The 24018-nt window shown below is 43.3% G+C and overlaps 1 protein-coding gene across 13 annotated transcripts in view; it reads right to left on the bottom strand.

Annotated features, from left to right (window-relative positions):
• Nucleotides 1-24018, bottom strand: part of LOC147034570 (RNA binding protein fox-1 homolog 3-like) — a 725225-nt gene that overhangs the window by 24934 nt on the left and 676273 nt on the right. For 10 of the 13 annotated variants that reach the window (XM_085885455.1, XM_085885436.1, XM_085885444.1 and 7 more), the window contains 4 exons: nucleotides 22360-22503; nucleotides 21808-21861; nucleotides 20685-20777; nucleotides 19186-19246 (listed from right to left, as the gene is read on the bottom strand). In XM_085885455.1, the coding sequence (XP_085741581.1) occupies nucleotides 19186-19246; nucleotides 20685-20777; nucleotides 21808-21861; nucleotides 22360-22503 (352 nt within the window). The remainder of the gene's footprint in view (nucleotides 1-19185; nucleotides 19247-20684; nucleotides 20778-21807; nucleotides 21862-22359; nucleotides 22504-24018) is intronic. The other 3 variants (XM_085885490.1, XM_085885482.1, XM_085885500.1) reach the window with 1 other exon arrangement.

Raw genomic sequence — 24018 nt, 5'->3', positions numbered from 1 at the left:
CTTCCTTCTCGAAAATCTGGCTGCAGTAGTGCGTTCCGACAATGATTTGATACACAGCGTGTTTTCTAATTTTTAGCTCACCTGGAACGTAGTTCCGGGAGCTTTAGGATGGCGCATCGTCAGCCAGTCAGTCAGTCAGTCCATCCATAAACATGTGCAAATTCTCAGAAACTATGCACACAATTTTGATGAAACTTGACCACAACAATCATCACCCAGTATGTATCAAAGTTTGTTCATAGCATTAAAAAAAGTGAGCTCTATGGAGGTGAATGAGGGTTTCCCCCCCAAAATGGTATTTGCTTTCTTCTCTGGAATCACACACACACACAATTTTGATGAAACTTCACCACAACCTTCATCACCCATGATGGACCAAAGTTTGTTCATGCTAGTTACAAAATCGGAGTCTAAATAGGTTTATGGAGGGAGGGGGTGGGTGAGTGTGGGTTTGCTCCCCAAAATAGGTATTTGCCATAACATTGATTCATTGGTACATTTTGCTGATTCTGTCCCACATTAACTTCCTCCTCAGTATAATTATTTTACCAAGTGAGTGCCCAGGGGTTTTTCCCCAATTTTCACAAAATTATGGAGACACTGATTAGTTGATGCAATGGGCAACACTATCAACATGAAACGATGTCATTCATACACTTAATGAATGACTATTGTAACTAATGGAATGTGTGCCCAGTGAAGAAGTCGTCTATAAATCCATTGACACTGTTCCAGAGTTGGATCATATCGTTGACTACCCTGTCGAGTTTATGAACTTGTTGCATCCCCTGAGCATGCCACCTCATGAGCTTAAATTGAAAGTTGGGACACCAATCATGCTTCTTCGCAATCTGGAATCCCCAAAATTGTCCAACAGAACTCGGTTGGTCATGTAGCAGCTAATGAAAAACCTCATAGAAGCTACAATCTCCATTGGAGAGATCTCAGGAGAGAATGTGTTGATTCTCCAAAAACCACTCACCCCCAGCGATTGTCCATTGGAATTCAAGCGGCTCAAATTCCAGGTATATCTGTCATTCGCCATGTCGATAAACACGCCACAAGGACAAACGCTGCACCAAGTCGGACTCTATCTAGCCCAACCATGTGCTTCACATAGCCAGCTTTATGTCAGATGCTCCAGAGTTGGGACTGGAATGAGTTTGTTCACATATGCATGTGATGGACGAACCAGAAATGTAGTATACCAGGAAGTTATCAAAATAAAATAAGCCCGATTAAATCAGTGATTAACAAAGCCTACAATCTCCAATCCATCGAAGATGGGTATCCTGCTTGTACATATACGTATACTGTTACAGTGCCTATATAAAGTCTCCACCCCTCTTCAAATTTTTCACCTTTTGGTGCCTTATAGCCTGGAATTAAATTGCATTAAATCAGACTTTTTCCACATTGATTTACACATTGTAACCCACAATTTCCAAGTGATAAACAAATTCTACAAATTTCAGAAAATTAATTAAAATACAAAACTAGAACATCTTGGTTGGAAAAGTGTCCACCCCCCTGAGTTAATACTTGGTGAAAGCACCTTTCACAGTAATTATAGCTGTCTGTTGGGATGGGTCTCTTCGAACTTTGCACACCTTAAATGGGAAATATTGCCCATTTTTCAGCACAAAACAGTTCGAGCTCAGTCAAGTTGCATGGTGAGTGTTGATGGACAGCAATCTTCAAGTCATGCCACAGATTTTCGATTGGATTTAGGTCAGGGCTCTGACTGGGCCACTCAAGGCCACTTACCGATTTGTTCCTTGGCTACTCCAGTGTAGCTTTGGTTGTGTGCTTTGAGTTGTTGTCATACTGAAAGGTGAACTTCCATCCCAATTTCAGCCTTCTTGCAGAGAGCAGCAGATTTTCCTCTCGGATTTTTCTGTATTTTGCTCCATCCATTTTCCCTTCTGTCCTGACAAGTGCCCCAGTTCCTGCTGATGAGAAACATCCCCATAACATGATGCTGCCACCACCATGCTTCACAGTAGGGATGGTGTTCTTTGGGTGAAGTGCTGTGTTGGGTTTGCGCCAAACATAACGTTTTGCATTTCGGCCCAAAAGTTCCATCTGTGGTGTAGTCATGCCCGCGGGGAGGAGCATGATGATGATGCATGATGGGCGTGATGGTGGAGGAGTGGCCGTGGGGTTCGGCGAGGGATATGAGGTGTGCACGCCGTCTGAGGTGTCGTAGTAATACTGGAGTCGGCCGGCTCGTGAGTGTACCGCGTACGGAATAAAGGAGAGCCGCGGGCACAGTACGCCCTGGCTCGCACTCGTGCAACACAGCCCGGCTCGACTGTTCCTCCGCTTCGTGTCTGCCTGCTAAGCATCTCCCGATTCAGTACAGTACAGTGGCGACGAGGATCTTCGAATCGACGTGTGTAAGGGCGGCAAATGACCCGTGCGGTTCCAGTCTACGGAGCCAAAGGTCTCGCCGGCGCGAACATGGCAAAGGGTCGGTGCATGGCAAACGTACGCGTGCCCGCCTTCGTCGGAATCTACTTCGGCCACGTCGAGTGGGCAACGTTCGTTCATTTGGTTCATTTTCTTGTTCGTTTTGTCGAGGATACGCGTTTCGGCTCGAACGCGGCGTTGGACGTCGCGCAAGCTCTGGAGAATATCCGAGGTCTCGATGGTTGGGACACAGCAGATGGTCTAGGGGTCATCGCGATGGGCCAGGCACGCACGGCCATGCGCACGGTCTGCGGCGCGGGTCGTGGGCGAGCGTGGCAATGCAGTCACTCGGACGGCGGTCTGGGCTCTCGAGGTCGTCTACGGTGTGTGGGCCGAGGGTCATCGCCCATTATTACGGTCATAGATGGCGGTGTGCGAGGCGATCCTTCCGTCCCGCGTCGAACCCTGCTTGCGATTGATCCGGAAATGACAAGATCAGTGGCAGGGGGGGGGGGGAAGTGAGCGAGGCACGGATCGGGTGTCGAGTTGAGTCCACTCGTGCTGGCCGCGCATCGCATTCGGCTGTGCCGTGCAAATTCACGGCAGAGGAGCATCCGGCACGGTTCAGAGATCATTTTATTTCTGGTCTGCGAGCAGCCATTGACATTGTCTGCGAGCAGCCATTGACCGACATCACATTCGACTCGGCGATCGCGACTGGTTCATCTGTCGAGCAGACACCGGTGACCGCGCAAGTCCGCGCGATGGCTCAAGTGCCGCAGGGTGCTCGCACGCCTAGCGGTGCGGGACGAGAGCGCGCACCGCAGCACGGTCGCACCGGGAGCGAAGGGGCACCGCAGCACGATCGCACCAGGAGCGAAGGGGCACCGCAGCAGGACCCCAGTGACCTGGAGATCAGCCTGCAGCCGGGGCATGATGATGCCGGAGAGCCGGAGCAGGAGCCGGGCTCGGCGAGCCGGACCCTTTTGAGTCGGAACGGGTTCCGGTTCGTGCCTCCAGATGTGCCAGTGCTCTCTTCGAGACCTTCGTCGAATACCGAGGGCGAGGCGCTGGCGGCGGGGGCCGCGTCGATGCAGCGGGAGCCACCGTTCGTTGCTGCCTACGGCGATGAGGTGCGCTCCAGGAGCGGCGAGAGCCATATCAGCTTTCGCGATGAGTTCCCGCGCTTCGTTCGCGATGAGTTCCCGCGCTTCGTTCGCGATGAGTTCCCGCGCTTTGGCAAGGTTCGTGAGGCAATGCGCATCGGTGTGGTTCAGGCAGCTTCAACAGGTGGCGGTGCGCCCGTGGCGTTAAAGGGAGTCGCGAATCGCAGCATCAAGTCGACAACCAAGAAGCGGACTCGTGATGTGGGTTGTGGGTTGTTGTTCATGGCATATGTGTTTTTCCTTGCTCTAGTGATGCAGTTTAACGTTGTTGAAATAAATGCCAGCAGTTCTCATATAAAAGTGGATGTGGCGGAGATCAGTCAATGGGAGTTGGATTATGGTCAATGTGATGTGGGGGCGAATAAAGAAGGTTTATTAGCCTCCAGTTGCTCCAGGCCGCAGGTAATTGCTTTGTCATGTGCTGGGATTTTATCAAAAAAGCGCGCTGTACGGAAAAATGAATTTACGATGCTTCGAATGTTATTCGTAATGATTTATAACGAGCCTATGATTGCAGTGTGGTTTAAGTGGAGTTGCTCCCGTCTAGCGGCCGGTGGGTCTCGGAGATCGACTCGGAACCAAGACTGGTGCCCTGGTCTGCGTTACCTCCACCTCTGATTGCGAGCACAACTCGCTGTGTTCGCTCAAGGCCGTTGGGACGGGCGTTGGCGTCTCGACTGATGGTGGTGCGTGAGTTGTTTTGGCGCATTAAATGAATGCAGCCAGCAGCGCTGTTCAGCGCCCCCGGCCAAGGTCTAAGGCTGGCGCCACGACTTCCAGATAGCGGGCTGCCGGCCTCGGGATGTTTATCTACGTCGGGTCTGCCTGGGGGGAGTGGGCCGGAGGCGTTTGATGGGGCCGGAGGAGGTTAGCTCGAGAGGTCGTTACGACCTTGGCCAGGGTCATGTCAGCATGGGCCACCTGGGGGGCGTTTTTGCTGCATAATGCCGCTGTGCTTCTCATTTTGCTGCTTCATATCGGTAACGCGGTCAGACCTGACCTTTGCTGCTCCACTCGCTCGCATCAACACATTATATGATGTGGTGTGCTATTTTCATTTTATTTCCATGATTATTATACGAAGTCCTTCGTGTTCTGCATGCTTCTTATAATACTGATCATTTAATAATCATACTTTTAGGAGGGAGGAGTGTGGTGTAGTCATGCCCACGGGGAGGGGCATGATGATGATGCATGATGGGCGTGATGGTGGAGGAGTGGCCGTGGGGTTCGGCGAGGGATATGAGGTGTGCACGCCGTCTGAGGTGTCGTAGTAATACTGGAGTCGGCCGGCTCGTGAGTGTACCGCGTACGGAATAAAGGAGAGCCGCGGGCACAGTACGCCCTGGCTCGCACTCGTGCAACACAGCCCGGCTCGACTGTTCCTCCGCTTCGTGTCTGCCTGCTAAGCATCTCCCGATTCAGTACAGTACACCATCGAGGTTTCATCAGACCACAACACTTTTTGCCAGATGCCTTGAGAATCTCCGGTGTTTTTTTGCATACCTCAAATGGGACTCAAGGTGGGGTTCTTTGAGTAATGGCTTCCGTCTTGCCACCCAACCGTACAGACCAGACTTGTGGGGTGCTTGGAATATTGTCACATCCACGCAGTGACCAGTCTTTGCCATAAAGGCTTGAAGCTCTTTCAAAGTTGCCATTGGCCTCTTTATGACCTCTCTGATCAGTCGTCTCTTGCTTGGTCATCCAGTTTGGAGGGATGGCCTGATCTAGGCATGGTCTTGTGGAACCACATGCCTTCCACTTCTTAATGATTGTCTTGACTGTGCTTCAAGGGATACTCAGGGCCTTTGAAATATTTATTTATCCAACCCCTGCTCTGTAATTTTCCACAACTTTATCCCAGATGTCTTTTGAAAGCTACTTGGTGCTTGTAGTCAAGTCTTTGCTGTGGAATGCACTACACAGCAGAGGAAACCTGCTGGAACAGATAATTTTATTCTGAAATAATCAGAATCACTACAATTTAACACAGGTGGAGGCCAATTGACTTGGTGTGTGATTTTGAAGGTGATTGGTTAAACCTGTGCTAATTTACAAATGCTATTATAAGAGGTCAGGTCAGGTATGGAAGCATGTGCCAGAACAGCGCGTCGTTGCTTCCACTTTCCGCCGGTACTCCAGGGGCCTCCGTCTGGCCATCCCCCAGGCAGATGCCAGGCCCATCCCCATCTCCTTGAGATGATGGTCAACCTGCTGCAACCACGAGGCACGTGGTCGGCCCACTGGCTTCCTCCTCTCACAAGACTCCCCCGCTGAGAGAATCTGGTGAGCAGGATCAGCGTCAGGAAAACGAGCCACATGTCCATACAGCCGCAACTGACACTCACGGACTATGCAGGTAACAAATCTCATCCAAGTCTCTTTCAGCAACCGCTCGTTGGACACAAAATCCGACCAGCGATAGCCAAGGATTCTCCGAAGAGACCTGGTACCAAAGGAATTAAGTCTCTGTCTCAGATCCTTGGTCAGAGTCCAAGTCTCGCATCCATAGAGCAAGACTGGAAGTACCAATGACCTGAAGACTCGGACTTTCGTCCTCCCGCACAGGTACCGGCAGCGCCACACCCCATGATCCAGTGAATCCATGACTCCCCAGGCCAAACCCAGACGTCTATTGACCTCTGACTCACAGCCAGCAGAGACATGAATATCACTACCAAGGTAAGTGAATCTCTCCACGACCTCAACATCCTCACCAAAAACAGACACAGACAGGACAACAGCATCCAAGATGTCACTGGAAGCCTGGATCTTAGTTTTGACCCAAGAAACCCGAAATCCCAGCGGCTCTGACTCCTCATTCAGCACCTCGAGGGCCCCCAAAAGGATATCTAAAGTCTCCGCAAAGATGACTGCATCATCTGAAAAATCAAGGTCCGAGATCTTGACATTCCCAAACGATGCACCGCAGCTTGATCTCTCCGACATCCTCCCTAAAATCCAGTCCATACAAGTGCTGAAAAGTGTGGGGGCCAGTACACACCCCTGACAAACTCTAGTAACAACTATAAATAAGTCAGAGATGGTACCACCACACTTCACAGCACTCTCAGTACCAGAGTAGAGTTCAGACATCAGATCGATCAGTTTTGGTGGCACCCCACGAAGACCAAGAATCCTCCAGAGGACATCCCGATTCACTGAATCAAACGCTTTACAGAGATCAAGATAGGCTGCAAGCAGCCCCTGCCGAAACTCTCATCTGCGTTCGGTGAGGACACGAAGAGCAAGGATACGGTCAATCGTTGACCTGTTTGGTGTAAAGCCTGACTGCTCTGGACGCTGGTGCTCAAGCAGATGGTGGCGAACCCTATCAAGAATTATCCGAGCAAAGACCTTGCCCGGCACTGAGAGCAGCGTCACCCCTCGGTAGTTGTTGCAGTCTTGGCGATCACCCTTCCCTTTCCAAAGAGGAACAACAAGGCCCCTCTTCCAATCAGTTGGGATGATGCCTGTGTTCCAGGCAGAGCACAAAACTGCATGCAACGACACGAGTGCAGCATTTCCACCAGCCTTGAGAAGTTCAGCATGGATGCCACAGATCCCTGGAGCTTTGCCCCGTTTCAACCAGTTCACCGCAGCCTGTGTTTCCACAAGCGAAGGTGGACCACACTTGATTCGAGGGTCAGCAACAGGGATTGTAACACCCTTGACGTCCAACTCGACATCTGGGGGATCAGCCTGGTACAACCGCTAAAAGTAACCGGCCCAGCGGGCCTTCTTTTCAGACTCCTCTGTCAAGAGCCTACCACTCTCTGCTCTAACTGCAGTGCTCTGAGGGATGGGCTTGGATGAACGCAATGCGAGAATTCCCCTGTAAGCGGGACGAGAATCACCTGTCCACAGGTGATGCTCTACCCCCTCACAGATTCCTCGCACATAGGCCTCCTTGTCCACCCTCAGTGCACATACAGTTTTACGCCTCAGCTCCCTGAACAGCTCAGCTCTGCATTCAGCCTGGCCCTGTGACTCTGGTCAATGGTATCCAGTGTGCCTTGAGAGACAAAATTCTTCCTTGCCCTGCGGTGAGTTCCAAGACATCCACCGGCAACATGAAGGACGGTGGTCTTGAAGGCACTCCACAACTCTTCAGGACCCCCCAAAGTACCCAGACCCCCCAATTGTCCACTCAGCCTGTTCGCAAACTCCTCAGCGACTCTCTCATTCCTGAGCTTGCCAACATCCAGCCTAGGCTGGGATGGTACCATTCTCCAGGATTTAAGGTGCAGCTTTAGAGTTGCTACAACAAGCCTGTGGTCAGTATTGAGGAACTGAGTACTCCAGTAGACCCTGCAGTTCTGGATCATCCTCCAGCGACCGTCAATGAGGACATGGTCAATCTCCTTTATAAGGGGGGCAGACACTTATCCAACCAAGATATTCTAGTTTTGTTTTGTACACCGCTCCTTCCCAATTCCATATCCAGGCGATGCATGACATCATCGCTGGGTGCCTAAAGAAGGGAGTACTCAGTTTTTACTCCGTTTGTTTTCTTGCTTTCTTTATTGTTTTCTTTCTTACTTCTTTATTTGTCTGGGTGATATCTCAACACTCCTTTGAGCGAGAAAGCTGAAACTTGGGGACAAACATGAAGATGTGTTTTGTCAAAAACTGTATTTTTATATTAATCAATGAATTACTTAATTATTATCGATTTATTAATCACTTATTTATTTTCTTTCTTACCCTGGCAATATCTCAGCACCTTTTGAGTGAGGAAGCTGATATTTAGACACAACAGTGAACAAGTGATTTAGCTGTAAAGGGTATTTTTTAATTTACTGATTAATCAATTAATTATTCATTTTTTAAAGAATTACTTAATTTTTAAAAAAGTTACAGATTTGGATGAAACAGTGGTGGTTTTGGTATACCATGAGCCAATTGTTGAAGAAATTAATTATTTTACGATTATTATTTATTTATTTTAATTATACAATTAACCAATGATTGTACCGCGCTCCTCCTCCAAATTATCTCCATGTGCTGCACGGCGGCATCGCCGGGTGTCGAAGACACGTGCGGGAGGATTTGTTATTTATTTATTTGGCATGGGGGTGGTGTATTTTGAATGTACCTCCACTTGTTTTTAATTAATTTTCTGAAATTTGTAGAATCTGTTTTTCACTTGGAAGTTCTGGGTTACGATGTGTAAATAAAGGTGGAAAAACTCTGATTTAATGCAATTTAAGTCCAAGCTACAAGCTAACAAAATGTGAAAAATTTTAAAGGGGCTGTAGACTTTCTACAGGCATTGTACGTCATGCTGTCAGAGTGCTACCTCTTAGAAGAATGTTTCACATTACACTCAAAGAAAAAAGTATTCATAAAAAAGAGAACAATGTACCAAGGAAACACAATCACTGCTATGTCCTCCTAATGAGCCAACCAGATTGAATCACTCTTGGCCAATCAGCGAGCATCTCCTCACATGCATTGTTATTGATAGTGTTGTTTTGAGTGTTGCTTATGGTAAATTCTGCTATTTATTATGTGATGCTATGTTATATGATTAAGAAAGTTTTTTAATGGAAATATCCAGTAACCAGAAATATCTGTGAATAAAAGTCTTCCAGGACAGCCTCAGTCTGCTTACTGTGGGTCCGTGACCCAAGACAATGAAGCCTATGCCAGATTGGTTTCTCAGCAATGGTAACAAGTGTCGCTTCTGCTTCTTATTTTATAACTTTTGCTATATTTACATTAAATATTAATGTAGCTGCAAACGTTTAAATACAGTTCATTCTATCCACTAATTGTTGATGTACTTGTGTTATTTAGCTGTTTGCAGAATGCAAGCACAATGGGCATTTAAAACATTCGAAGGAGACTGGACTTTATACATGAGAAAAGAAGCAATTACAAGTGATTCCTTTGTCTGTCTCTGATCTATGATGTGCTAAAGTATCGATATGTTCTAAATATTGCTAATTACTAAGTAATCGTGGAATTGATAGCACACTTTAAATATTGCATACTTAACAAGAAAAAGAGCAATGAGAGATTGCAAACCCTCACCAGAACTTCTTTTGAGTGGTGTATTTTTATAGGTTTTCAGGTAAATCCAATATGGCTGCCAAACCATGTGACCTATGAAGTCATATGTGTGACTATTGTTCCTCATGGATAGGCCGTCATATGTGTAAAGTTTTGCCTCGATCTTTTCAGCCATTTGAGATAAGATTTTTGAAGCTGAAAAAAAAAACAATATGGCTGCCGAATCACGTGACCGATGACGTCATCAAAAATTTGGACCATTTTCTCCCAAGATGACCCTCAAATTTTTTTATGCTGATCGGATGTTGCGTTCTCCATATGCAATTATGACATCATAATAAAGGTAAGCAACTATGACCATAAAAATACCACACTCATTCCCCATGAGAAGTGCTTGCTATGTGCCACTTGTACAACCATGGCTTCCCAGGTCGAAAAAGCAGTTAAAACCAGTACACATTTTCAACTGGTCTCTATTGGTTCTAATTGGTCTTTAACTGGTCTCTATTGGTTTCAACTGGTACCAGTTAAATTCAGTCAGAATTCCAATTTCCCAGTTGAAAAAACCAGTAGCTCATATTTGTACCAGTTAAAGTCTTACTGGTTCCAGTTGATACCAGTTGCAATGTACTGGTCCCAGTTGATACCAGTTACAATGTACTGGTCCCAGTTGATACCAGTTAGTTAAATACAATTGTATTTCAACTGGTAATATATCACTCTATTCCAATTTCCATATTAAAACCAGTAAGAAACCAACTGGCTTTACTGGTACCAGTTGGCTACTGGTTTTCAACTGGTACCAGTTGACCAGTAAGCTACTGGTCTTTACTGGTTTTTTGACCTGGGTTGGGGAATACTTGTGTGAAGTTTCCCCTCAATTTCTCCAGCCATTCTAGAGAAGATTTTTATAGGTTTTTGGGTAAATCCAATATGGCTGCCAAACCATGTGACCAATGACATCATATGTGGGAACCTTTTGTTCCTCATGTACAGGCAGTCATATGTGAAAAGTTTCACCTCAATCTGTTCAGCCACTTCAGAGAAAAAGATTTTTGAAGATTCTTTTTTGAAAAACAATATGGCTGCCAAATCACTTAATTGATGACATCATGAATTTTTTATTCTGTGGACCATTTTATACCTAGATGACCCTCAAATTTTCAAACTGAATGGATGTGGCTTTCTACGTATGCAATTACGACATCATTGACGTCAAAAAAAAAAAATCACGCTCATTCCACATGAGTAATTGCTGTGTGCCAAGTTTCAATTTTTTCCTTGGTGCGGTTTTAGAGATACAGAGGTCCAATTTTTTTTCCATTTTTCCAATATAGCTGCCACACCACATGACCTATGATGTCATAATTATCACTGAAACATTCTACATGTGAAGTCGCACCAATGGTGAAAATTTTGTCTCAATCCAACAAGCGGTTGCAGAGAAAAACACGAAAGTTCTATGTGGACAAACAAACAGACAAACAAACAGACACAAATGCAATACCCTCTCTGAATCCTTCGGCGAGGGTATTTATTTTGCATTTTGGGTCACATGACTTGCCATTTTTTTGGTCAAAGGTTGATTTAGTTAAATAGGAATATGCAACATTTTTAGTTTCACTTTTGGCTTGCATTTCAATATGTTTATGTAAATATGTATATATATATATATATATATATATATATATTTTTTTTTTTTCACACATATTAACACATATATATATATATATATATATATATATATATATATATATATATATATATATATATATTTAAATGTCATGACTAGCTTGTTGCAGCATTACTTGCAAAAAATTGTAAGATTTTTATGGCAAAATTATTTTTATTTCAACAAAAAATTCAAAGCATTTCTCCTTTTCAACATTTTTGGTTTTGTTGAATATCAAATTGGAAGGACTCATCAGTTAGCTTGTTGTAATGGCGGGAATTATCAGCGTTTTGTGTGATCCTGCAATTGTTGCCTGCATTTGTCTTTCATTGATGCTACATACAAAAACCTTTGTTTATTGTAAAAATCCTTCATCTCTTGATTTCGGTGGGGTAAATTGATAACCAGTTTCTAAATTCAAACAACCTAGCTTACCTACTTGAAGCAATGACAACTTGGACTAAAAGCGAATTACATTCTAAAATCTTCATTTATTATACAAATTGTTCATCTCTCTTTTTGGGTGGTGAAAATTGGCAACAGTCCACTGCCTGAATCATTTAATTCTACAATTAATTTGCAATTAGTCACTGGCTTTCACACCAATACAAATATTTATTATGGACCTTACTCATCAAAAATCTACAATATTGAACAAACAGCTGCAAATGGAGCACCTCACTGTCATTAGAGCATTTCAATTGCATCAGATGTGACAATAAATGTGAATTGTTGCTCCCAGCTTGCCAGCTTGATGACAAAAGAAGCCATTTACATTTCTGCCACCCTCATCCCCACCCTGTTTCGAATTCTGTGTGGACACCGGCATCTTTCTCGTACAAATATCTCGGCTTATGTACATGAAGCAAAACATGCCGATTGCTAATGTGCTTCTATAATACATCATGGTTGTACAGCTGGATATGTGAGAGGCGGTGTATTATCACCTCTCTGATTTGATTTGATTTTTACCAGAACTAGTGATGTATCTGTTGACGTCAAAAAAGGCCGCTTCATTTTTTAAATTGTGCATCAGGAAAGAAAGGGTCATTTTCAGGCAATGAGTGAGTGATCATCTTTGCAGGCTGATAATTATTGTATAATTTTCTGTACTCTCATGTCAGTATTCCTTGTATAATTACCATAAACGTGTTGTGTGGAAATTGTAGAAGCAAACAATAGTAATTTGTTGACTCAGCATGAAGATGTACGTTTTGGGGCCCAACCATGAATGCTGGACAACTTGTAATTTGCAATGTTTTTTGGTTGCTAATTTAAAATAAAGAAGTAGAAAAGAAACATTTTATTTCTTTTGGCAGACCATCCTGACCATTTGCATGAGTTAATTATCCTCATTTCCTCACTGAACTTATGGATGTTACTCGGTGGGCTCACTGCATCCCTAAAGGCCCGGTCACACCTTGACGTTTTAGCCAGTGATGGCAACGTGTTAAAATGTATCTAAAACGCTGGCTTACGTTGAACTTTTGATGTTTTTTTTTAAAGATTCGGACGTATTCATAGCGACTTGGTCTTATGCATAACGCATTGGTAACGGACACAGAACGTTTCGTTGTGTTATAGATAACTTATACCACCGAATGCTGAACCTGTTGTCGGCCTACACAACCGATGCCCAACGATAGTCTAACTCAGGCATAGCGCGTTGCACGCATCGCTGACGATGTCGTGGCGTAGCCTATTAAAAGGCTGACGCACAACGATTCAAATCATAACTGCCATAGAAATGGAAAGGTCAAAATCGCGGTCACACCTTGGCGATCTTGCCAGCGTATGCCGACGTAACAAAAAGTGTGTCTAAAACGTTGGGGCACGTCGAATACGGTATGGGTAAGTTTGGTATGCGCGAGTAGAACGCTAAATACGCTATCATAAGTCGTAGTAAGTAGAGTACGTCAAGAAATTTTGAACATGTTCAAAATTTTACGACGTACTCGGCGTATGACACACGTTCGCATGCGATGAGGATAAGTTTTACACACGATATGTGGACGCTTACACACCTCCACAAAGGCTACTTATAAGCTACTCATAAGTCGAAACATGTCGCGGTAATGTCTTTTTTACGTGAAACTTATTTCTAACTTATGTTTGACGTGCTTTGAACCAATTATTTACGTAGTCCCAACACACATCGACGTATGTAGACGTATTCCAATGACGTCTTCCGGTCGACAAAAAAAATAAATGAATGTGTTTCTGGCTTACAACTGCCATATAAAGACGTGTTCCCAGCAGTTTTGGGAATTGGTATATAAAAATGGTGTTCATAAAAGGGGAACCCAACAGTGTTTTCGAGTCCTTTTTGAGTCGATGTCCATGTCAGCAGTAACAGTATCAGTATTAGTATTACTATTAGTATTAGTATTAGTAGTAGTTTGTTCATGTTGGCAGTAGTAGGTGGGTGTGAGGGGGAGGGTGTGGGTTATGATGGATCGTCCTTGCGTCCGCGTGTCCACGGGTAGGTTCATAGGCTGCCACTCAACGATTTAAATGGCTGCATCTCCACTATTGAAAGTAGACGCTTGCGCTCAACAATTGGATTTTTTTACACTCAACGACTTTTAAACGGTACCACTCAGCTATTTTCATTGTTTACAATGAACGATTTAAATTGCTGTCACTCGCCTTTGTTTTTTTTTTGTTTTGTTTTTTGACGCTGGGGTTTGGAAATTTGAAACGTTTCTTCTGAACGTGTTAAAACGCTCAAACTCGAATATTTTAAATAGACGCTGCCGATGGACAATTGGAATCATAGCCAAGCTATACATCGAAGTGTGAACATCCTCGTCATGCCGAAGAAAAGTTTGAAGAATGCTGCAAATAAATGTCCTGGCCGTGGCCGTGGACGCTGACGCAAGGACGATCCATTATACCGACGTCTTTCAGCCTATGAGTAACTTAAAAGTAACGTCTGTCGATGTGTGGCAACGATCGCGTAACGTGCCAACAACACGTTAATCATAGGTTAGAAATAAGTTTCGGGTACGCTAAACATTACCTCGGCGTGTCTCAACTTATGATTAACTTACAAGTAGCATGTGTTGACGTCTGTCAACGATCGCAGACCGTGCATACAACTTGTGGCCAGCGTAGCGGAACGTGTGAGTCATACGCCGGCATACGTCGTGAAATTTCAAGCATGAAAAAATTGGAGGACAACCGAAAAGTACAACATTTAAAGCCAACGTACAACGACGTATGGCAACGTACTACTACGTATGCCAGAGTGCTCTCAATGTTATCAAAACTTACCCATAACGTATTCAACGTGTGCCAGCGTTTTAGAAAAAAAATTCAAAAATCGGCATACGTTGGCTAAAACGTCAAGGTGTGACCGGGCCTTAACCAGTTGTATCTCGTCAATGGGCTATGCTAATGGGGATAAGTTTTGTTTACATCAAGTACATGCACCCAATGTAGGATTATTGACCAAGTGTGATTCCCATGACTAATATCTATCATAATTCATTATTTTGAATGTGTGTTGTTCATTATATTGTTGTGGTTCAAGTTTCTCGTAAGCAGAGTGTGAACTTTCTGAGACTAACTCAATATATGAGGTGGACCGATGTGGCATTTCACCTTGAATGATATAGTCACCTATGCTACTATATTGACATAGTTGTAATACTGGTGTATTACCAATGTGGCAAGACTGAATATTTGGATAGGTTACTCTTCCCCAGGTTTGCAATGTTCTAATATTGCACTTGCATGATATATTCACATGTGCTACGATATTGACATAGTTGTAATACTGGTGTATTGAGCTGTTGTCTCATTGATGTTTGCAGGAATTAATTGATGTATGGATTCATTCATGCCAATAAACCACACGTGGAGAACCTGAAGCTCAACCTTCGACCCCTTTTTGTTTATTACCAACCTATGGAAGAGTACTGATGGAGAGCGGATCTCCGCTGTCTACAGATAGATTGCAATTCCTCAGCGGGCTGTCTTGCAATACTTGGAATTAGCACCATTTTGTGTGATCCTGCAGCTGTTGCCTGGGTTGTGTTCCATTACCAATCAGGTTGCTATTGCTTGCCAAGTCAGCTGTTCCTTATCAAATGTTTCAATGGAGTGTTGACGAGTGCTCAAGCCACTTGTCAAGCACTCCAAGCTGCTTGTTAATAGATCACACCCCTGCTGCAGCCGTTCGTTGGTGCTGACAGACGACACTTCTGTATTTTCAACAAATCTGGCTTACGGACATGAAACAAAAACTTGCCTCCTGCTTATGTGCATATAGAATACATTGTGGTTAAATAGTTTGGACAATTCAAATTGGGAATATGAGATTTCTGAGGATATCTTAGAATCACCAGAAAACCAATATAGTGGACGCAGGATTTTCTTCCTGACCATTGTGGGTGGAGTCAAGCCAGCTCTCCAGGCCATTGTGGGTTTGAAAGCTTCTTACATATGCAGCACATTATGTTTTTAATAGAAAGACACCAGCAAGATAACCTTCACACGTGTCTCTCAGCTGCCAAGCCTGGGTTCAAATGTTGTCTGAGTTATAAACTGTCAACCTGGTGTTTTGCAGGCATGGTGAGGCATCAATATGTGTCCTGTTCCATGGATAGATTTTAAAGCATTAGTCTGGTATCACATTTGCTAGCATTAGTCAGTGGACATTAAAAATCCTACGGCGTCCTTCATGAAGAGTAGGTTAGCCATCACCGGCACCTTGATTAAATTCAAAGTTCCTCCACCCTCATTCATGTATCCTGAGTCAGAGTGGTTACCTGTCTGGATTGTAACCTCTAGCGAATGAAATTGCCTCAGCAGCTAAATGAGCTGAAACGACGTGAGTAGCCTACGCCAGAGGGAATCTTGTCCCACCTTACTCTATTCGCAGTTACAAATTCAGATGGTCTACTTATGTAAAGGCGCTGTCACACCTTGACGATTTAGTCAGCAATGGCAATGTATAAAAATGTAAGTAAAACGTTGGCGTCCCCTGAAATTTTGATGTTTTTTTTAAGTTTTGGTCATATTCATAATGTGTTGGTCGTCTGCATAACATATTAGTAACGGGCACAGAACGTTTCGTTGTCTTATAGATAACTTATACCAACGAATGCTTTGCCTGTTGTCGGCGTTCATAACCTATGCCCAACGATAGTTTAACTTAGGCATAGCGCACTGCACATATCGCCGACGAACTTGTGGCGTAGCCTGTTAAAAACCTGCCGCACGCTGATTTAAATCATAACCGCCTGAGAATTGGAAGTGTCAACATCGCAGTCACATCTTGACGATTTAGCCAGCGTATGCCGACCTATGAAAAATGTGTCTAAAACGCTGGCACACGTTGAATACGTTATGGGTAAGTTGTGTATACGTTAAGAGCAGGCTGAGAAACGATGAAGTACACTGTCATATTTCGTGGTACGTTTAGTACGTCGTGAAATTTCAAGCATGCTGAAAATTTTACGACGTACTCGCCGTATGGCTCACACATTCCACTACGCTGGGAATAAGTTGTAGGCAAGATATGCGATCGTTGACACACGTCGACACAAGTTCCTCGTAAGTTACTCATAAGTCGAAACAAGTCGAGGTAATGTTTATCATACCCGAAACTTATTTTCTCCGTCAAGGCACATTTTCTTTTTTTCTCCTTGGCTCCGTGAAGGCACGTGACGTAATATCTGAAGTTGTTGTTGTTGTTGTTTTTTTTATTATTATTTTTTTAGTCTATCACCAATTTTAAAATATATTCGGACATTTGCTTTGAAGTTTCGACGTTGACGTGACAATATCCTCAAACAGAAAATATTCACAGAGGAGGAACTAAGAATAAGACATGAGCAAACTGAAGAGGCAATCGAACGTGACGTAACGGCACGTGACGAAATATCGTTGTTATTGTTTTTTTTGTTGTTCTTTTTTTAACGCTGCCAATACGCCATTATACGGTTTCTGTAAATTAGAAACACGTTCAGTAAGTTCTGTGGTCGTCTGGAAGACGTCAATCAAATACATCTACATACGTCAATATGCATTGGAGTTACGTTACACATAGGTTCAGAGCACGTTACTCATAGGTTAGAAATAAGTTTTGGGTACGCTAAGCATTACCTCGACGTGTTTCGACTTATGAGTAACTTAAAAGTAACGTGCCTCGATGTGTGTCAACGATCGCATAACGTGCCTCGACATGTGTGCAACGTTCGTGTAACGTGCCTACAACACGTTACTCATAGGTTATAAATAAGTTTCGGGTACGCTAATCATTACCTCGACGTGTTTCGACTGATGAGTAACTTACAAGTAACGTGTGTCGACGTGTGTCAATGATCGCATAACGTGTCTACAACTTATGGCCAGCGTAGCGGAACGCGTGAGTCATACGCTGGCATACATCGTAAAATTTCAAGCATGCTAAAATTTGAGGACAACTGCAAAGTACAACGATGAAAGCCAGCGTACTACGATGTATGGCAGTGTTTTCCAGCGTGCTCTTAACGTATACAAACTTACCCATAACGTATTCGACGTGTGCCGGCGTTTTAGCCCAATTTTGCACACGTTAGGCATACCTTGGCTAAAAAGTCGAGGTGTAAATCGTAAATCGGGCCTTAAGCCAATCACTAAAATGTAAGAAAAATTGAACAAGCTTTGCACAATTAAGTGGGAATTAAGAACCTATGTATGCCACTGCTGAAGGATGGCACTGATCGTGTGCAGCCTTTTGGCTGCTGGTTGCATCATTGGTTAGGCTATGCCGCTGATGCAGTGCCCCTATTACCAATACACTGGTGCTCATTTCACTGATCTCGGAAGGATGACAGGCTGAGTTAACCCCCTTGTGTTAATTGAGTGGCTGACGGGGCTCAAACTCAGGACGCTAGGATCCCAAGCCACCACCCTAACCGCTAAGCCAATACCAGGCTCTTGAATGATGGTGAACGACTAGTAAAGGATGCTCATTAAAACGTATCTGCTGATTCCTTGCTTGACACTCAGCATTTAATATTTTAAGCATAAACAACCATATGGTGGTGACCATAGTGAAGGCTTTCATGGGCCTAATGGCTTCCTCCTGTGTTGAAGTTTCTTGTAAGGGAATTCATATTATACTTTTTCAATACTAAAAGTGTTAATGCTGTTAACTACATCACTGTAACCAGCATGAAATGTACAAAGAGACAAGGACAGTGCAAGAGACTGCTGTCCCAGAATAATATTCACCTGCAGTTTTGTAAAAAAAAAAGAAATTGTAAGTCAGTGTTTTTACTTTTCAATAGGTATATAATCAAAATAAAGACCAATTACTGCACCGTAGTCCCAATAAGGAAGTCAGACATAACAACATACACACATATGTACAAATCCATCTATACATACATACATAGACATACAAATAAATGTATATATTTGCATCTATCATCAAAAATCAAAGATATAATCATCAAAAACAAAAATAAAAATATTATCACATTTACATCATCTATTTACATCAAAAATAGCTTTTCTCAGAAAAGCTATTTTATTTGAAGTTATAACCTTAACTTATGAGCAACTGACTGATTTCCCAACTCCCCGGATCATCAGCTGGGCACCGTTTTTCATCGCGGTTTCGATCCTTTCAGCCCAGAAACTCTCCAAACGGTGGATCCACAACCCCTGAGTTTCAATATTTGTTTTGTAAATCCCCGTCACCCTCAAATAATGCAAATACATATACAGTATGAGTGTAGAAATGTGAAAACAAACAAATATACAGTATATATGCTCACTGTAGAAAAAAAAGCAAATGGGGATGACCCATTGGGCCAAACTGTCCTCCTTCATATTTGAGTTTCTTTCTTTTGATTGTGTATCATTACAACAATACATGAATGGAAGAATGTACAACACACTAATCCATAGACTCACCATTTACATAGGGATTCACCGTTTTCTTATTCGTCATAACACGTGCTGTCGCATTATTCACCTACAGACGGCACACGGAAAGGCAAGATAAAGGTTTCGGACGGATACAGTCTTAGAAAGAAAGCTACTGAAAAGTTGAATTGTGTTTGTTCTTCAGTTCATTACAAATGTTTTTAATTTTTATTTTTATTTTTAATCTGCACAACATCTGCATTGTAAAAATCATTAGCATTAAACATTCATGATTCAAAATGTCAAAAATGCATAATCACGTGAATGGGTGGAGCTCAAGCGCAGGAAGGCACATGCATGTGTGATGCATGGTGTGTGTGAAGAAATTGCTCAAGGAAATAGCATGCAGTTTTACCATTTACATGGGGAAAGGGGATTTTGGGGTGAGGGCGAGGGAGGGGGTGGGGATGAAAATGACATAAAACAGCTTGGGGGTAACAATGGGGGAACAGAGTAGGAAATAAAACAAAGAACAGAAAAAGGAATCACAGAAGGAAAGAACAGGGTGCTTCAAAACTTCTTGCAAGGAAAAGCCATTGGAAATGGTGCATGAAGCATGTGCATGTGAGCCACATTCAGCATCCCGGCATGAGCATGTAACCCAAGTCATTGCAGCAATAAAGATTCCATTCAAGCTTGGATCACAGTTAAAGAAGTGCTGGTGAGCGGGTTTGGCAGGATGGAGTTAACGACCAAAGTTGGATGTATGCGAACTAGCAACATTCTCATCATTGCCCTCTAAAAGCATACAAGGGAAAGGGGGCACAGGGTGGTAACAGGGTACATAGGAACGGCTAGGCAGTGTCAGGAGCGCTGACAGTCAGAGGCTATGCGTGTCCGAGCATTAATGGAGGGCTGTTCCACTTACCCTGTGGGCGCAGCCACCAGCCTGATACCCTGACAGCTACCGTGCTTAATCAGAGTCTTAGTTTGGGCGGCTTTAGAATGCAGTCTACCGTCGAGGAGAGAAAATAAGAGGGAAACACGCATCGTCTTACTGTAGCACCCCGAGACACATCAGTGGCATTGAACAAAACTGATTGGAGGGGCCGTGAGTGTTTTTTCAAATGAATGAAACTAATTACGTCATGAATTGTGCCAAACCATTCTTTGATAAATTCATCCATATGGGCGTGGGCTTCCAATGTAATCAGTCTTGCTCAACCCCACACATTAGCAACCAATCAAAAATTATCCAGGTCTCACTACTAACATAACTGATAAAAAAGGCTGCCAATTAAATAAACATCACTGTCTGGCTGTCTCATTTCTGTCCTGCACAAGCTTTACGCATTCATACACATACGTAACCATGCAGCACGCAAACTTTCACCCTACCTCTTGTTACCCTCATTCAGACAGGCCCAGCATGAGCGAGGAGGAGCGGAGCGGGTGGGCTATGTGACAGACAGGGAGGTGAGTGTAGAGAGAAAAGCGGCAACTAATGTGACAGGCGCGTAGCAGAGCAGGTATAATAGGACATGCACCTCTATTTTACGGCCCTCTACCATCGTGCCATGTAATTTCTCCCGCGCCCTGTCTGCATCGGCACTATTCTCGAAAGTTACGAAACCAAATCCCTGCATGCAGAGGGAAAAGAAGGGGAAAAAAACATGCTCGTCATTAACACAGAGATTTGACCATAGTTCATCACATGCAAGATTGTGGTGGCTTCTTACATTTGAACAAAGATGCCTCTTAAACAAAAAAAAAATTCACTGTGAAGAATGAAAAGATCACCATGTCAAGCACTGTTAATAATAAAAATGAAGAGAAAGGCCCATTGAAAACGTAGAAGAATAAGTGGAAAACAGACCAAAAATAAAGAAAATAAATTAAAAGATCAAAACAGGCCAAAAGAAATACGATTGGTGTGCTGCGAAGCAAGTGGATAGGTTTTTGCTACACTGCAGAACAACCTGAAACAAAAATGAAACAAACCAATTAAAAGAAATGAGCAAACATGCAGAGTTCTCAAGAAAACTTTGCAAAAAGTGCAGTTACTGGGAGAGCCGAGAAAGATGGGAGCCAGGCAGCCCCAGCAGCTCCATTCTATGGCAACAGAGCGCAGAGAAAGCAGCCTGGACTGCCCACCGGCAAGAAGCCTTCGCTGTGGCCTTGCTTGCTAACCCAGCCATGGCGTGCCAGTAAAAGAGAGCAAGCGTACATTGAAATCAACGCTGCTTGGGCATTTCGCCACAGCACTCACTGCATTGCTCACAAATTACCACTCATTGAGCTAATGTAAACTGTGAGCTAATACGGATGATGTGAACTTTCACATTCAATAACATTAAAATGGTGCATATTCGAGCAGCTCATAGTAACGCGTAATTACCATTAGCATTTGCAGTTTGAAGAAGCAGTTTGCTCCAAAACATGTTCACCATGCGTAATACTGTCGTGAGCACCCGTTTTTAAAAGCAAATGGCAAAGAGGCTTGAATTTAATTTCTCTTTGGCTGCCCAACAGATGGGTTCTGCCCAAACGAGGTTCGGGAAATTGCTTCTGCAGACTTTGTTTCAAACATTTTCCATTTAAGTATACAATACATACATGCACGAATAAACTTTATTGACAAAAACGCAATGTGCATTCAAGAGAACGTACCTTGGATCCTCTTTCATTAAAAATGATTTCAACGTCTAGAATTTTACCAAATTGCTGCAAGGCAAAGATGATAAGGCAACGTTAGAGTTCAGATTTTGTTAAAGTAAACTAAGCTTGTAAATATGGCTGAAAGAGTGCATTGTTTTTGTTCAGTGTTGTGCTAGTATTTATGACATCTCCAAAGTCCTTAAAATTCCAATTGATTGATTGATTGATTGATTTTAAATAATCTAATTGTTGACCTTTTTTCTTTGAAAAGCAAAGAAAAATGTGATAGAGATATTATATTCACAGTAGGTGCAACAGACAATCTGTTACAGAGCATCACATCTTGTCATGAACATTCGCACCTTGCAAAAGGCAAAAACAAGATTATGAACAAAAATGTTGACTTCCCCAATATAAGGGCCTCACAAGATGTTTTATACTCACTTTTTAGAACAGGTTCTTCTATCAAGAGTTCTAAAAATCCAACTTCTAAATGGGAATGGCAAAAATGCCTGGGCACTCATTCTCACTTTACGTCTTCCCTTCCTCTCTGATTATACTTACCCCAAACAGTTGCCGCAGGTCGGGGTCTCGGAAGCGGAATGGGATGTTGGAGACATGCAGCCTTTTGGGCTGCTGCTTGTTTTCCGAACTGTCCCCAGACTGCCCAACATGAGGCCCTTCCGTCTGCGCTGCCTCCTCCGTCTGCTGCAAGGTTGTCACACACAGAATCACAAGAGAGAGGGGGTGGGGTGGGGAGAGGTACAAAGAAGATTAAATAGAAGAAAGATGAATACATGAATAATTATCAAGTAAACAACAGCAATAACTGAAGAATTGCACTCTTAATCTCCAAAGAAAAAGATGGCCTCAGAACTATTATTCTTCTCTCTCATTCTTTTGGCATTGCATTAAAAAAAAACAGAAAAAATCTGCATTGCACATTGAAAAAGTGACTTTCATTTTCAATTTTGCTTTCACTTGAGAGGGAAGGATGCCCAGGCGATAGTCAAACCAATCTCGAACCTGGATAGCAGCCCAAAGCTGAAGATGGCGCCAAGGTTAGTCCCTGGGCATGGCTGCAGAGCACTGCAAAGTTGATTGTCCCAAGACAATGACGTGATACACTTCGCACAAAAGATGCAAGAGTGAACAGAATTTTGTACCAAAAAGCTTAGTCAGCATTGCGGCATGCCACAATTTTTAAATGGCATTTTTGGCTCTATCTCAGAAGGCTTTTGTCGATCATGGGCTATAAGATCACATAGTTTGGGCCCAATGAATGTTCTGATAACATGGACCAGAACAGCCGAAAAGCTGAACCAGCAAGATTGGCCCTCTTGGTTAGCTACCAGCTGAAAACATGGTGCTCAGCTAACAGGCCAAAGTGGCAGGGATAGAGGCAAGATAATTATCTGACAGATCAAGTGGTCCATTACAAATGCAAGCAACATTGACATGCGAGCAAAGACAATGTAAGAATCATGACACATATCAGATAGGGGATTATAAAAAAATATATTAAAATAACTACACAACAAGACAGAATTAACCCGTTGAACCCTGAGCTCCTTGGACTTTTAGCTCTCTCACCCTGGGCTCCTTGGAGAAAATCCGGCCACTTGGGTAGATGGAGGTTTGAATAGCGGTCGGTAAAATCGCCGCTAAGATATATGGAGGTTTCAATAGCGGTCGGTAAAACGGCTGCTAGGATATATGGAGGTTTCAATAGCGGCTGGTAAAACGGTTGCGAGGGTTCAAAGGGTTAAATAGTTAACAACAAAAAATCAAATTATAACATACAATGTGTATAAAATAAGGATCGAAAAGAAAAACTTCAAATAATTGGGGCAAATTTTGAATTACATTGAGAACAGGCCTATAACAAGGTAGAATTGCGAATTACATGGAGAACAGGCCTATAACAAGGTAGAATTGCTTATAAATAATATTAAACAGCTCCCCCATTACTCAACACCATATCCAACCAACTTCACTGTCAGGCAGAATGAGTGTTGGATGACAACTAATGGGATCTGATATGCAAATTAAAAGTAGTATAAACAACACGAATTTAAGGTATTACATCCTCTCTTCTTCTAGTCTTTCCAACTACTTCTACCTTCCCTTTCCTTCAATCTTCACTTTAACCTTCTTTTCATTTTCTTTATCACTTCCCACACCTTCATGCTCCCTTCCTGCATTGCAAGTACTACATCATTG

The sequence above is a fragment of the Eptatretus burgeri genome, chromosome 1 (assembly GCF_056783735.1).
Source record: "Eptatretus burgeri isolate ZD-2024b chromosome 1, Ebu_testis_v1, whole genome shotgun sequence".
NCBI classification, from domain to species: domain Eukaryota; kingdom Metazoa; phylum Chordata; class Myxini; order Myxiniformes; family Myxinidae; genus Eptatretus; species Eptatretus burgeri.
Note: the sequence above shows the minus strand (reverse complement) of the source record. Positions and strands in the feature narration are given on the sequence as shown.